At 38.6% G+C, this 15,795-nt stretch overlaps 1 protein-coding gene across 1 annotated transcript; it reads left to right on the top strand.

Annotated features, from left to right (window-relative positions):
• Positions 1–87: 87 nt before the first annotated feature.
• Positions 88–15,475, top strand: mvk (mevalonate kinase). The gene is made up of 10 exons (XM_084727977.1): positions 88–494; positions 1,388–1,535; positions 1,836–1,980; positions 4,695–4,850; positions 6,563–6,666; positions 6,818–6,863; positions 7,013–7,103; positions 8,491–8,610; positions 8,771–8,924; positions 14,434–15,475. Exons 1-10 carry the CDS (start codon positions 417–419, stop codon positions 14,583–14,585), a joined length of 1,194 nt encoding a protein of 397 aa, XP_084584103.1. The 5' UTR covers positions 88–416; the 3' UTR covers positions 14,586–15,475.
• The last annotated feature ends 320 nt before the right edge of the window (positions 15,476–15,795 follow it).

Raw genomic sequence — 15,795 nt, 5'->3', positions numbered from 1 at the left:
AAGAGTGCGGGACGCTGATTGGACAAAAGAATATCTGTTCAACGAGCTACGGCGCTGATTGGATACCGGAAACCATGCCTCTGTTGGTCCTGCCTCCTGTGAGACAGCTGTGTTTTTAACATGATTCGTTCACAGCATGTTGAGAAGAGCCAGTGCACAGAAGAACTTCTTCTACTTTGAGTAAAAAAGGAAAAAGCTGTTTTAAACTTTTTATTTTTGTCGAGTCTTAATGAAAAGAGGAGCAGAGCTGTAGTGCAGAGGTGTCGGCTGGTTGTTGTCGTCTCAGAGGATTAACAGCCACTAAAGGTGGCTAAGCTAGCTAATATTAACACCGTCAGCGACAAGTTTAGCTTGAAGGCTGTCCAGCTGCACATCCCTGCTCGACACGTTTTTGTACTCTGGTAACTGGTACAGAAATGGAAGTAATGGACATCCTTGTGTCTGCTCCAGGGAAGGCGATCCTCCACGGAGAGCACGCAGTTGTGCACGGAAAGGTAATCTGAAAGTGCAGAGGTGATAATTTACTGTGTTTAAGAGTTAAAAGTGAAGGTGGATGCGCCTGTCCGCAAAAATAATAAACCAATCAGTGTTGGAAGAAGTATTCAGGTCTTTTATTTAAGTAAAAGTATTAATATGACAGTGAAAATACTCCAGCACAACTTAAATTCCTGCTTTAAAAACAGTTAAGTAAAAGTATGTAACATGTACTTATAGTGTGAAAAGTTACTCATTGTACAATGAAATGGTCCCTGTTAGTGTTTTCCTATCAGATCTGATGCTTTTCATTAATGTGACTGCTACATTAATGTTCATGTTGCATTTTGCCTTTGTAAATGTTCAAAGTTAATTTTAACCACTTTATATACTGTTGGGTAGTTTAATCTACAGCAATACATCATATTCTATATCAGTGGTTCACAACTTTTTCCCTTGGATCCCCCCTTACTTGTATCCAACAAAAGCTGAGCCTTTCTAATGCCTTTTCCAGCTAATCTAAGAGAGTTTTTAGAGAGTGTATTTAGCTTAAGATGTAGGAGAACTTTCACATCACAAGCATTCAAAATTAAACACACTCGAAGAGACGTGGTTTCACTGGACAGAAGAGGTATGAATAATTGTAACATGAAAAGTAGCTTATAAGTAAAGCTGTCAAACAAATACAGTGGAGCAAAAAGTGCAAAATTCTGATTAAATTAAAGTAAAAGTACTCTGTTACTTTCCACCACTGCCAATAATAACCTGGAAAATAAAAAAACAGACAATAGATAACAATCTATCAATCTAATTCATGGAAAACTATTTGAAGTGATGTAAAATATGAACACACTAAATAGACTGAAACTTGGATAGATCTGTCCATTTAATCACACTGTGTTCTGTCCCACAGGTGGCTCTTGCTGTGAGTTTGAACCTGAGAACGTATCTACGGTTGAAAGCTACCAATAATGGAAAAGTTTGTATCAACCTCCCAGATATTGGCACATTTATCTGCTGGGATCTGTCTGAACTGAGGCGGCTTATTCCTTATTACTGTGGTAAGAGATGATACAACACTGTGGAGCATTAGCACCTAGAAACAGAGCCACACCTTCACCTACACCTACAGATGTAATTCTTAAATATTGCATCTGCATCATGCGTCTATTTCAGTGTTGATACATTTAGCATATAACATCATATGCAAATTGCTACATTTTGCAGTATTTCTCATCATATACACTGCACTAACATACAGTGTGTATCTTTTTCATACAACTACAGATCAAAGTTTGTGCTGTTGTCATATCATTTTTGGGATTTTGATGGTTGCTGTGTCTTGTCACTCATGTTAACAGGTAAGAAGGAGGAAGTTAAAGGTCTGGATGCTGAACTTGTGAGGAGACTGCGTGAATTTGTTGGTGTAGCCAATGGAAACTTGGAGACCTGCAACATGGCTATTTTATCCTTCCTCTACATCTACCTCTCGCTGTTTGGACCAGGGTGAGATAACACTACTGCTCTTTTGAACATTTTATTATTGCAGCTAGTTGGCTCAGATGGTCAAAAAACTCACTCAACACATTACACAGATATTTATTTTTGACGCTGTGGAAAAGCGGAGACCAGGTCCAGTTGCAGAGCTGTAGTAACACAAGAATAGTAAGAGCAGCAACAGCTAAGAAACCACCTCCTTTTTTAAAAGCTCCTGGTTGTATTTGTGACAAAGAGTTAAAAACACTGTGCAGTCATTTTCATTTCATGCCGCAGGGGAAAAACATTGCATTGTAGGTGTTATATTATGGTTCGTGCCTGCTGCCTGCCAGCATTTATTTAATTTTAACCCATGCCTGCACCTGTGAATTTATGTAGATGTATTATTTACCTGTTACACAATATTTTTTTGGCTCACCCATTGGGTATCCGACCCGCTGCAGGGATCCAAGTTAGTCTAACCTGGTAGCTAACAGAATTAACATAAACAAGCTATAAGTGATTAGCTTTTATGGGGTGATATAGATGTTTTAATATCAGGGCTTCTCTCCCCACATGCCAAAGTCACCCCTGTTGTAGAGTATTCTGCAGGGGCACCGTAGCTCCATCCTGAGTTAAGCACTGCCTAAGATGAGTGATTGATTTAAAGAAATACAAACAAGCCAGAATGTTTTTTTTCCAGCGCTACATGCTGTAGTGTGTAGCAGCGTTTATAATCTGTTGTTCAGAGAAGATAACCGTGTCACACGTGAACATGTGTTCTTGTGTGCATGCACACTTTCCCGCAGTCCAGACAATATATGGACATGATGTGACTCCTCAGAGGTGACCAGGGGAGAAAAAAAGTATTCAGATTCACTACTTAAAAAAAAGTACTAATATCACACTATAAAAATACTTAACTACAAGTAAAAGTCCTGCATGCACAAAACCTTACTGAAGTAAAAGTATATAAATAATATCAGATAAATGTACTTAAAGTAAAAGTATTCATGTTCAGTTAAATGTTCCCTGTCAGTTTTATTATGTCTGATGTTTCTGGATTAATATTATCGCATTAATGTTTCTGCTGTTTACTGCTGTACTGATGTTTATGGTTGAGCTCATTTTAGCTACTTTATAGGCCACTATGGCTAATTTAATCTACAGCAATGCATCATGGTCTATAAGACCATCAAATGTTTGTAGCATCACTGTCCCGTGAGAACCATGTATCTCTTAAAAGTCAGAAAACAGCCTTTTTTCAGCTTTGTGGATTAAAAACTACAGTATTTGCATCTGAAATGTGGTGTAGAAGCATAATGTAGAATAAAGGTAAATTACAAAATAAGTTCAGTACTTGATGTAAATCTGGACTGAATGACAATTGGTTAAATGATGAATTTAAAATCAATTAACTGACTAATTACCAGGCAGCAGACCCACAGCTCAGTGTTGTGTTTTAGTATTTTCTACATTTCATATTTTCTAAAATGACTTATTTATGTTAATGTCTGCAGTTGGAGCACTGGGGTGTCAGATGTGACTGTGTGGCAAATAATTTACAAAGCTTTTCAGTAAGTTAGGAGGTCCCCTTAGCAGAATTTTCCTTAGGGTCCCATGGAGGTCAGGACCAGCTCTGTCCTACAGTGACATAACACCTCTGTCTTGTGTGAAATCTGCAGCCTGTCAGACCTGAATTTGTGTGCTTGTGTTTGAGCTACAAGCCAGTTCAAATTAAATTAATTGGATTTATGTTATTTATCATATGCAGCATGGTGTACTACTGTCATGTGTACTGTAGTGTATCATGCTGGGGCTAATTGGCTTATTCTATATTATCCTTTGCATTGTGACCACTGCAGAAGCTTACATTAAGATGTCCTCATTGAAATTAAGTGATACTGAATTGTTCAGCTCTTGTCAAGTAAATGTTGTAAATGTGAACAAAACTAAAACTCAGAACTCCTTCCAGCTCTTTTGGAAATGCTTTACTTGCAAAAATATACTCACTATTAATGAAGATGTGTTGAGGACCATTTTCACAGCATCCGGAAAAAAAATCCCTCCACCTTGAAATGAAGATAGTAAAGAGAGAGACAGACAGAGAGGCCGGATGTTAGTTTTAGCGACTGCGGCAGCTGTGAACAGGGAAGATGCTCAGGAACATTAGAGCTGCAGGTTGTCGGGAGGTTTAATCGGTGCTGACATGGTGCTGCCGTGTCTGAGAGAGGTGATGGGTTCTGACAGCATGGCCACTAATGAGAGTCTGGCACTGGGCCACACTGCAGCCTTTAACAAGTCTGGATGTGTCTTTCCCTCGAGAGCAGAGCCGGACAATTAGTTTAGAGTATTCTCCTGTTGGCCCAAAAGCAGCTCCTCTGACAGACATTGACAGCAATGTCAAGCCAGTTTCTGCTGCCTATGGACGTGTATGGATTACTATTTATTACACACTCCATAAAGTTAATGTATATACTGTAACTGCACCAGGTAATGTGATTTTAAAGAAGGGAATATAATGCATGATTTACTTCATGCTTTAAAAAAATGCATGATCTGACTATTCTTAATTCTAAATAGTAATGCTCATAGGCAGTTTTGGTTACAAATTCCTATGTCCTTTGCAATAAAACCTTTACTTTCTTAATCATCAGTCATCTGCAGTCATCTCTTAATAACAGTCAGAAGTCAAAGATTCTGTATCTAAGTGTTGAGCTCAGTTTTTCTGTTTCTTTTCTCAGCGAGCTTCCCAGCGTGTCGGTGTCTGTGCGGTCGGAGCTGCCGACTGGAGCAGGACTCGGGTCAAGTGCTGCCTACTCTGTGTGTTTAGCTGCAGCTCTGCTCTGTGCAAAAGGAGCCATCCCCGCTCCTCTCAAAGAGTGGGATCACACTGCCAGGTAACTACATTATACCGAAGGACGGACTCTTTGAATGCAGCTTGTGTAGACCACCGTTGTGTGTAGACAGAATCATTAGGCCTGATGAATAAACTCTAAAAAGGGATCACAGAGGTGATTTTATTTCTTACACTTTCCATACCGTGTAAACAGTCTTACCAAGACCTTGAATCACAACATTATGTTTCTCAAATAGAAAAACGTATGCGTGGTTCGGGGTCAACTAGGCAATAAAACAGTAATCATGTACCAGCAACAGACACTTCATCAATAGCAATTTAAAAAAAAGTTCAATAAAACATTCAGTAGTTTCACTTTAATGTAAATTGCCTTGGAAGCACATAATGAATATGTCCAGGAATAGTGTGGAGAGAGAAAATGAGTGCACGCTGTGAGGAAACTGTTAATTAAAAAAGGAGAGGTCAGCTCGCCGGTATGGCGGTCACCTGTGTCCCTTGATAAATAAAGTCATTAAAATCAAAATAACGTGATCAAATTCAAAATGAAGTTGTTAAATTCAGCTTTTAAACCTTTTTTCCTCTGCTGATATTGATTTAAAATAGATTATTTATTATTGATAGCCACTGAAATTTTTCAGCCATTTCACACAGTCCAAGGGTCAACATTATAACATGAATGCCTTTACAGTTTAGTGCAATCCAAAAGAGTAGCATGCAGTGCAACAGATACTGTCTTTTAGGAGCTTTGATGATTATTTCAACTCCTTTTTTTAAGTTGCTGTTTGTTTTTGAAAATTTCTGCAGAATTATATTGCACAAATCAACACAAAACAACCTACACAAAGCGAGAAAAGACGACATAACACATAAAAACTTTCTCAGAAATATTCCATTTTTATTAAAATACTGCACCTTCCCATTTCACTGCTTGAAAGGCAAAGCCAGCGAGTGACCTCATTGCTCCACAGGAGTGGCCGCAGCACATTGGACGGGACTCTTAACTGTGCTTAACTGAAGCCCGCACCTCCTCGAGACAGCATGGCGCTCCTGGAGGAAGAGACAAAGACAGTTTGAGCCTGCTCAGCAGAGCTACTTGAGAAGTTCTTGAAGTTCGTTGTGTGCATTTCATGATGTTACGTCAGTTAATTTTGCAGGATTTTTTCATTTTTTGTGGTGATAGCATCTGCCTTGAATTGCTAGAAGGCTAGCTATCACATGCTACATACACTGATTCTGTTATTAACCTTGTTTAAGAATGCCTTCATAGAGCAGTAGGTCCATGTACAGAATAAATGTGCTGTGGAAAGTATATCGTGGCGAGCTTGTAGTTCATATGTACTGTATACTGTCCAGTAAGTTTATTATTCAGGCACATTTCCTGAGAGAGTGAATATATTGGATTCTGCAAGTTTTTGGAGCTGATTTCAAGCACATGAATGCTCTTTTTCTAAGATTCGTATGAAACCTTGAAGTGAACGAGAGCAGGCGGTCCTGATAGCTTGGCACTAATGGGCAGGAATTCTGTCTAAAAATGTAAAAACTAACTAAATAAATAATGTTCAGATATTTTGCCGGTGGGATATTGCTGTACTGTATCATGCTACAAATCCTGTGATGATCGCTTCATCACGAACATTTGCACAATCATTTATTGAACATACAGCTGTGTGTTCCTCCCATGTACGAGTGTTTGTTCAGGAGATGAAGAGGTAATTAGAGGCTCGGTCTGAGAGGGTTTCTGAATAATTGCAGGTGGTGTCAGGAGGACCTGGAGCAGATCAACAGCTGGGCTTTCCAGGGGGAGATGATCATCCACGGTAATCCTTCAGGAGTGGACAATGCTGTGGGAACATGGGGTGAGGTCTGCAATAATCCAGCATACGGCACATCCATTTGTCTCTGTGGACGCGGAGCGTCCTTTAATGGCATCACTGAAGCCTTGTACCACCACTGTTCATTACAGTTTGATTATTATCTTTTTAATGATTCATATTTCCCTGTGTGTAGGTGGCATGCTGAGATTCTTGGCCGGGAGGATAATACCACTGAACAGGTACTGACGCCGATTAACCATTTTTAATTTGATTAAAAGAAGCACACAGTTAATAAAATCATTTTTCTTTCACAGAAAACAAATATCGTCAAATTAAAAGGGAATAATACACCTGCATGAACTCTCTGATCCGTCTGCTTTACTTCCAGGGTGCCACTATTAAGAATCCTCCTCACTAACACCAAAGTACCACGTAGCACCAAGGTACTTGTTGCCAGGGTGAAGGACAAGATTAACAAGGTACTAAATGGTTTCTTCCTCCCCCGTGTGTTACTTGCCGACACTGTAATTAATATAATAGGCGGTGCTTTTGCATGGCAGATACTCCAGAGCCTGCCGTTGAGTGCCTTCATAAAATATTGAAATTAAACTCTTAGCCAGCACCCCTGTGTGCTGTTGCCTTGGTGACACCAGCAGGTGTGCAGATTTCTGCCTCACACACACAGATAGGCCTGGATGGTGTTGTGGCAGTGTTGTGATCAGGCTGGAGCACAACCGAAGTCAAACCTGCCATTTTACAATCTGTAGATGCATACAGCGTCTCCATCAGAAAACTGTGAGGAGTTTTCAAACGTAAGACATTTTACAGTCTGTATTAAGTTATTGTTTTATAGATAATCTGCAGTAATGACTTTGTGCAGAAATCTGAGCGTGTAGGCCTGAAACCGTAATTAGGTGACAAATTTAATGTACAATATATGGACATGACCTCGTTATTGTACTGTGTTTAGATGCATGTTTGTTTACATAAGTATGTCGCCGACACTTTAGTCAACACGATGCCAGAATAAACAGCAGGGTTTCCCCTACCATTAGACTGTCAGTTCTGATGGCGCTACTTCTGTTCTCTCGTCGTCTGCTCTCTGTTTTGCAGTTTGCATTGTGGTCGGGGCTCTGGCAACACACACACACACACACACACACACACACACACACACACACACACACACACACACACCTGCATGATCTCAGCTAGAAGGTTTGGAGGAATTAGTCCAAATTAGCTCCTGACTGATTGACCAATATTATTCGCCTGATATTGTCCTATCACAGCTCTATTGGTCTATATTGGTATCATATGTGTTGTCCAGTTTACACCCAGATTAAAACTTTTTTATTGATTTTTTTATGTTTGTTTGCATATATAGGTATTAGACAGCTTTTGTCATTTAGAGATGTTTAGATTTATTAAAAATATTGGTTGTTTACTGCATTATATTCGGTATAAAAAATATTAGCTGATATATCAATACTGGAATTTTTTACTTCCCAATGTTGGCATCAGCATTGGCCCCAGAAATCCAGTATTGGTTGGGCCCAAGCCTAGATGGACTTGGTTTTATAAGGGAGCATTTTGGGTTAACGAAAACACACCAATACTTATTTCCAGGTGATTATACACTCATGAAAACTCATGAACATTATGCTCCATTCCTGCCACATTCTGCCCATAAATCCCTGTAAATCTGGCACACTGGACTTGTTTTATTTAGTTAGGATATTTTAATATTTTTTTCACATTCCCACTTATCACAATTATTTTTGGGACAATATATATTTGTCCAGCAAAAGTAGTTATGCTGACAGGCCCACACTAGTGATGTTTTTTTGTCTTCCTCTCCTGTAGTTTCCCTCCATCATGACCCCGGTGCTGGACTCAGTTAATGCCATTTCCTGCACTTGTGAGAAAGTCCTGTCAGAGATGACCAGTGAGCCCATCACAGGAGAGCACTACAACATTCTGGAGGTACAAAACATGGAAGCATGATGCATTATAAACATGTCATTGTGACTTTACTGCTGGAAATAGTAATGCCATAGTTACTTTTTAATCTAAAATATATTTTCCTCTAGTTGTCTGCCGTACCAACGGGTAGTAACAACATGCTGTGCCGTATCATTTATAGGAGCTCATTGACATTAACCAGCACCACCTGAATGTGATGGGGGTGGGACACCCTGCCCTCGACACACTGTGCCGGGTCACGTTGGCCAGAGGGCTCCACAGCAAGCTAACAGGCGCCGGGGGAGGAGGCTGTGGCATCACCCTTCTCAGACCAGGTACCGTTCACCAAATCCTCTTCTGTGTGCGCCACATTATGGAGAAGTGAAACTGCTGAAATCAAAAATAAATAAATGACTCAATAAATATGCCATTAAATGCACCAAAAATAATATTAAATGTATTTAGAAAATGTAGTATGAATTGATATTTCTGTATTAATTTGCTTCAGTATTTATTTACCTTTACCTATTTATTTACTTTGTCTTTATTGTTTTTTTTTATTTCCATCTATCTCTGCACTCTAATGTCTAATAAATAGATTAAATACTGATAGCCCCCTCATTTGTATAATGAAGCAGAGGCATAAAGACATGTAAAAGGAAAATACAGAAATCCATAGGTTTTGGGAAATAAATAGAGGAAAATGCAAAGGGGAATTTAAAATAACTAAATTAATAAATAAAATATAAAATTAAAATGGGAGGTATATAAAAAAATGAATTCAAACAGATCCCTATTTTTTCTGCATGTAATGGCATGGGTATTTATTTATTGATTTTAGACTTGCACCGATTAATCGGCAATGCTCGGAATCGGGCCGGTTTTCACGTGACTGGCCTTGACCGGTGACCGGCCGGTCAGCGTCACAAATCCGGTTCTGTGCCCGTCATTGTCACACACATGTTCTGCACGATGGTCACGTCATACGCGCAGCAGACAAACTGACCGTGACGTCAACACAGCGCTGATAACAGCTACACACTCAGACACGTCTGCTTGAAGCTGGTGTCAGAGACAGATTCCAAGAACAGGATAAAGAGAAGACAGTCTACAACGAGACAGAGCAGCTGACAATGTCGCAAAACAGCCGTAAACTCTCTCGCACTTCAGGCTAATGCTAGCAAGCTAGCAGCAGACTGCTGTTCACAGAGGGACAGTTAAAATCTCACCTCCTGTTCTGGCTGAAGAATAAACATCCTGTGTTGATGTGTCTCCTCAAACATTTTCTCATCCAGACACGTTTAACTTCTGTGTTTGTTTTTCTCATGGCAAAGTTTTACTTCAAACTGTTGCACGGCGTTAGTCTCCGGTTTGTTTACATCCGTTTCCACAGGAGATCACGTGAAATCGCGTCCCGCGAAATCCCGCGAGATGATCTCGCGAGATCACGTTCACCCAATTCATAATCTTAATATAAAATTATAATAAGGCCTGGTTGTAATCTGGATGATTTTGGAGAAAGTATTAAATGAATATTTAATAGTCAGTGTCTTATTATGAACATATTTACAAGAAAAGTTGCAAAAATGTTTGTGAATGCTGTCAATTACAGTTCTTAGAAAGACTGAAAATCGGAACCGGCCAAAATCGGAATCGGTAGTTCAGACCCCTCAAAAATCGGAAATCGGAATCAGCTAAGAAAGTTGAAATTGGTGCAAGTCTAATTGATTTCATTATTTGTTTTTGATTTGGGCAGTTCTGGGCTTCCATAAATCATAACTGTGTGCATTTGAAATGTTTGCATAAAGAACAAAGGAACATTTTTGAACTTTATCTGCTCAAAAGTTAAAAAAAAGGTCATACCACCAAAACAAACACTGCCTTTAGAGTATTTTATTTTACTACAATATAATTGTTGACACATTTCTCATTAACCGCAAATCACTTATGTATTAGACAATTAAGGCAGTGACCTAATTCAACACGTGTACAGCAGACCACACCTGAACAGGTAAAAACACTCGAGAGAGAGCGAGTGAAGCAGAGATACAGATACAAACAAAATACAATACAGTACAGAGAACGAGAATATAAAAATACAACTGCAAGAAAGATTAAAACTACTATTAGCCTGTCGAGACAAAATGGCGCCTTTTGGGAAGATATTTTAGAATATCACCTCCTTCCAGTCAGACTTAGTTTTTCGAGGCCTGAAGAGGTTACAGTGAGCCGTGTTTTGGCAGATTTGACTTTGAGTGAGAGGCGGCTGTTGCAGGACCTTCAAAACAGCAAGGTTGCCCTAATCAAGCCTGCTGAAAAATGAGGCCCCACAGTCGGTCTCTGCACGCTTCGCTCAGCCGAGACTGAGGACAGTCTCCCAGTTTTCATTGGGTAGAAATAATTAGAGAGGAGAGCATCATGTCCAGCACAAATGAAGGGTTATTAGTGGCTGTTCTTGCCGCCATTCTAGCAACTTCCGTGCATTTAGAAATCCCCAGATGACCGGCAGGTGTCGACATCTCCGATTGTCTGATATCACAAGTTATTAAGTCTACAGTGAACAAACATCTTAGCAACAACTTCTCCTGCTGTGATTCAGAATTGACAGTCAGAGATCGACAACATGTTGCAACATGCACTGGACTGTAGTTAGATAACAGGAACAGAATCTGACTTTATGCAGGCTCTGTATCCCATAACACCTGCATGGACTTTCTAAGGCACAGAAAGATAATAATAGGCCTCCTTTTAGTCCCAGTATCTAAGGTAATGGCAGTATAACAGAGCCACTGTCCTAATTTCTGGTTAACAAGCAGCCATCTTTTCATAAACATACAAAGACTTTTTGAACCAGATATCATGTGGAGACAAATGTTCTGTCAGTTAGAGAGCATGAGCATTTTTAATCCACAAACACAGACTCTGTGACGCTCACAGACGTGACTATTTATAAGGGAGGTGATAACACAATTTTAATTTGTATCTATCATAAATGAACTGACTGTAATATTCTTCTGCATGCAGCTAGTAATCTACCAGACGAACGTTTGATTTGCTACGTCAGATACGTTGATTTCTCCTTCAGACAGATTTCCACTCGTCCTGGATTTCATCGGGCCAATCACAACTGTCTAAAAATGGACGGGTTTGATAAAATGATTGTATGGAAGAGTGTGAACTTATTTGCTGCTATTGGCATTTTTAAACAGCCAAGATGGCTGCCGCTAATGTTGACTTGTTTCTGTTGAATGCACCATCACGTCAATATTCAAGCTTTTGTTGGTACGAAAGATGTTTGGCGCACTTCCGACAGGATTTGTTAAGTTCAGTTTACCAACTTTGTCATGCGTTTCATCAGTCTCATTGGTTGTAGGTCCGTCCAATTGCATCAAGAGGCAAACTGAAAATGAACAATATACCTACAGGCCATTTTTAGAGATTAGATTGAAATTAATATTTGCTGACTTTGTGCTGAAATCAAATGATTTGTGTCAGCAGATCAGAAAAGGAAGGTATCCCTCAAAACTATTTGATGGTGTCTTTCTACTTAAAGGTAAGGTAAGGCAGGCAAAAACATCACAATAAAGTAATTTAACATAACTTATACACCAGCTTAGTCCAAAAAGAGGTGTAGGCTGAAGCTACAGCTTATAATGCCTACTCTTTTAACGACACATCATATTTAGCGAGGTGAGACCAAACGACAAAACACAAACTAAACAAAAAACAAGCAAACAAACACAAGACAGTAACAACAAAGACAAAACAATACAAAACAAACAAAAAAACTACTTTTTAAATGTTTGTTTTTAACCTAATGAATTTGAATTGTTTTAAAGTCAACCAAAACATGTTTCAGAGCTTTTAGTTTGATAAACAGTCAGTTTGTTGGCTCGCTGTAAGATGTTTTGTTATATAATTTAATTCTTATGCCTCTCTCTGGATTTTTTAAAGAATGAAACAGCTCAGGAGACCACTTGAATGACTTAACTCTCATAGAACTGTTGCACAGTGATGCCAAAAATAAGCTGCCTACCCCACCTTTAATCTCTGCCCTGCAGAATTTAGAAAGCTCTGCAAGAAACACTGGTACATCTGGTGCTCACTGCTCTGAATGATCACTTCAGATGTGGACATTATCTGGTAAAATCTGGTCTGTTGGCTGGTTTATGAATTGCAACTCAATAAATGTTGTCTATATGTTAACCAGCAATTACAGAAAGATTTATATAGAACATAAAACTCCTTGATTGCATTTTGTTAGCGCTATGAAGCCCTGGTCTCTTGTTTCTGTCCCGTCTGTCCTTGTCCCACACATAATGAATTCAATTTGATGAGAGAAGTTTGATGAGCCAAACTGTCAGGACTCCTGCTGACAACAAATGTTGTTGTGTTTCCCTCAAACGCTCGCTCGCTCTTCCCCTCTGAAACATGGATTTGAGTGGCAGGAAATGATGAGAGGGCCTCGGCGTGCGGCTGGGTACCGCTGTGCAATCGGTTATGAGGAAACTTTGAGTCATCCTCTCTTTAACAAAACAAACAAACAAGAACCTGCGAGTCTTCAGTCTTTGTTTATGTATATAGCCTGTAGCAGACTGAATTTTAATAAGTTCAGAGTCCTCTAAATAGATTTCCAAAATGCTCTTTATTTGTTTTCATAGCAGACGTCTTCATCTGTGTGTGTCCTCTCAATGATTTTCTCAGATGTTTGGTAGGATCACACAGATTCAACATCTGTTTTAACTCAAAGAAGTTAGTGTCTGAGTTGCCTTAAAATTTTAAGTTGACTGAATTTGAAAAGACAAGTTGAGGTAAATTTGGAATGATTCAAATACAGCTGAACTTTTCCAGTAGGGTTGTCATGATAGCAGAATTTTAAACTTCACTCATATTAAAATGATGCTCAATGAGAGGAAAAAAAGTCCTAAATAAAGTCCCAAATCTTTCTGTTTTTTTACATTAACAACCTGCATATAGTGCTGGTACTGAAAAAGTCAGTGAACAGGTTTTTTTTCTGGTTTTACTGCAAACCAAATTTCAGTCAGGACAATACAGGCTAAACCGAACTGAAGGCTGCCCAAAGTTCTCACTCGCCACAGGGTTCGATTCGGCCTGCCAGATGTTTCTATTGAAAAAATAATATAGAGATAAAAATGGTCTTTTAATATGTAATCTACCTAATTATTGATTATTTTTCACAGCCTGAGTATGATGGGCAGTGAACTCTGCACAGAAACTCAGTCAATTAAGGGAACTTCAGATCCTTGTACCAGTTTGCATCTTAACAATATTAGAGCTGCAACTAACAATTTGTTTCATTATTAATCTGTTGATTAATTATTATCTCAATCAATTTATTGGTTGTTTGGTTGAAAAAAATGTCAGAAAATGGGGGAAAATATAGATTATTGTTTGTTGTCTTCACATGTCTTGTTTTGCCCAAAAGCCAAAAGAAATTCAGTTTACTGTCAGAGAGGAGTAAAGAAAAATTTAAGAAGAGACTTTTGACTTTCTTCTTCTTTTTTTTCATAAAAATTTGTTAAACTGATGAATCAATTACCAAAATAGTTAGCGATTAATTTAATAATAATGAAGTATCAAGACTTTTGATTATTTTCTAGTCAAATAAGTTGATTCTTCGATTCAAACAAAGCTGCTCTTGTTTGTTAGTTCTGAAACGTTCCTAGAATAAATACTAGTGTGGAATTTTTTTTAATATAGTGTTGCAGATTGACTTGTTGAAATAACTGATGAGGTTTTTATGTTTTTCTACTGTCAGTGAATTTTTATGTTTAGCTGTAGCCCACCCTGACATGACTTTATTATGACTTGTTAATTTTGTAGAAACCGACTCCTCCGTTGTCCAGACGACAGGGCAGGACTTGAAAGACTGCGGCTTTGACTGCTGGGAAACGAGTATCGGCGGGCCGGGCGTCCAGCAGCACTCTCCCCTCTCTGTTAAGGAGGAAATTCTGGAGGTTTTAAACCGTTACTGAGACCGAACGTGCGACTGTGGCTGAAAAAGAGGACTGACGTACTGTTTGTATTTCTGTTGTTTTGATGCTCAGCTGGGGACCATTTCACACCAAGCAGACCTGGACAGAGCTCCCTGAAGTGTTAATTATAGACTTAACTGACTGAATCATTTTCAAGCTAACAACAAGACAACTGTGTCTGGAACAAATTACTGGCAAAATGAAGAGGATTTAATTTTTTTGGTGAAGCCTCCCGTAGAGTGTTTGCTTGTCAAACATACTCAAGGGTACAATTTTCTACATGTACTGTGCGCTTTGTCCACTAGATGGCATCAGAGTTGCACATGTGCTTTTTATGAAACAGGATTTATGGTAAGAGGCTTGGATAAATTGATTAATGTGTAAGTAAAGCTCTGGCAGAATTAATTTATAGTTTCATCCAAATGTTTAAAGGGGGGGGGGGGGGCAACCTATCTTAATGGATTAAATGAGCATCATTAATTGCTCACGCCTGGCATGACTGTTGGATAACCTCTAGAATGAGAGTGGCAATTTGTAGAATTAATTGCACAGAGGATGATAATGTAAGAAAAGTTTGATAAATTAAATTTTGTTTTTTGATTATTTAACAAAACCCAGGGATTATTACTCACAATTTGTCTTTTTTAGTCCTCACATTACTGCAGAGAGGTTTATGAAAGTGACTGTGTCAAACAATTATTTTTATTATGTATTATTTTATTAATTGATTAATCATTTGAGCTATAAAACAGGAAATCTCTGGAAACCCTTGGATTTTAATGTAGTGCTTCCAACATTTGGAAGTTGCTCGATTTTTGATGATAACTGCTTGAAACATCTTGAAATTGCAAATCTGTTACTTTCATAATAAATTGCTGTCTGACTGAAAAGGTTGCGGTTTCGATTAAAAAAAAAAAAATTAAACAAGTGGGATATTGTATAGGATGCCGAGTCTACTTACAAAGAAGTCAAACATTTTGAAAAATGAAACTTTGTTTCCTTTAATTTCTCACCCATCTGAAGAATTACATCACGATGAAGAAGTGAAATCATCATTTTGAGTTCCTGTATATAAATATGTAGTTTACCACAGCTGTGAGGTTCCGCGAAAAGCTTGAAAATGTATCTTGAAAATTCTTGGAAAGTGCTTTAATTTGACTTTGGGAAAGGTGAAGGAACCCTGATGAAATATCAGAAAAAAATGTGAAAA

This window comes from Lutjanus erythropterus, chromosome 10, assembly GCF_056507025.1.
Source record: "Lutjanus erythropterus isolate fLutEry1 chromosome 10, fLutEry1.hap2, whole genome shotgun sequence".
NCBI classification, from domain to species: domain Eukaryota; kingdom Metazoa; phylum Chordata; class Actinopteri; order Lutjaniformes; family Lutjanidae; genus Lutjanus; species Lutjanus erythropterus.
Note: the sequence above shows the minus strand (reverse complement) of the source record. Positions and strands in the feature narration are given on the sequence as shown.

Excerpts from the sequence above, each read along its gene's own strand:
- mvk (XM_084727977.1), top strand. The coding sequence starts at position 417 with ATGGAAGTAATGGACATCCTTGTGTCTGCTCCAGGGAAGGCGATCCTC. Across the intron at positions 6,864-7,012 it reads AGGATAATACCACTGAACAG|GGTGCCACTATTAAGAATCC; the intron begins GTACTGACGCCG and ends CTTTACTTCCAG. Across the intron at positions 8,611-8,770 it reads AGCACTACAACATTCTGGAG|GAGCTCATTGACATTAACCA; the intron begins GTACAAAACATG and ends TATCATTTATAG.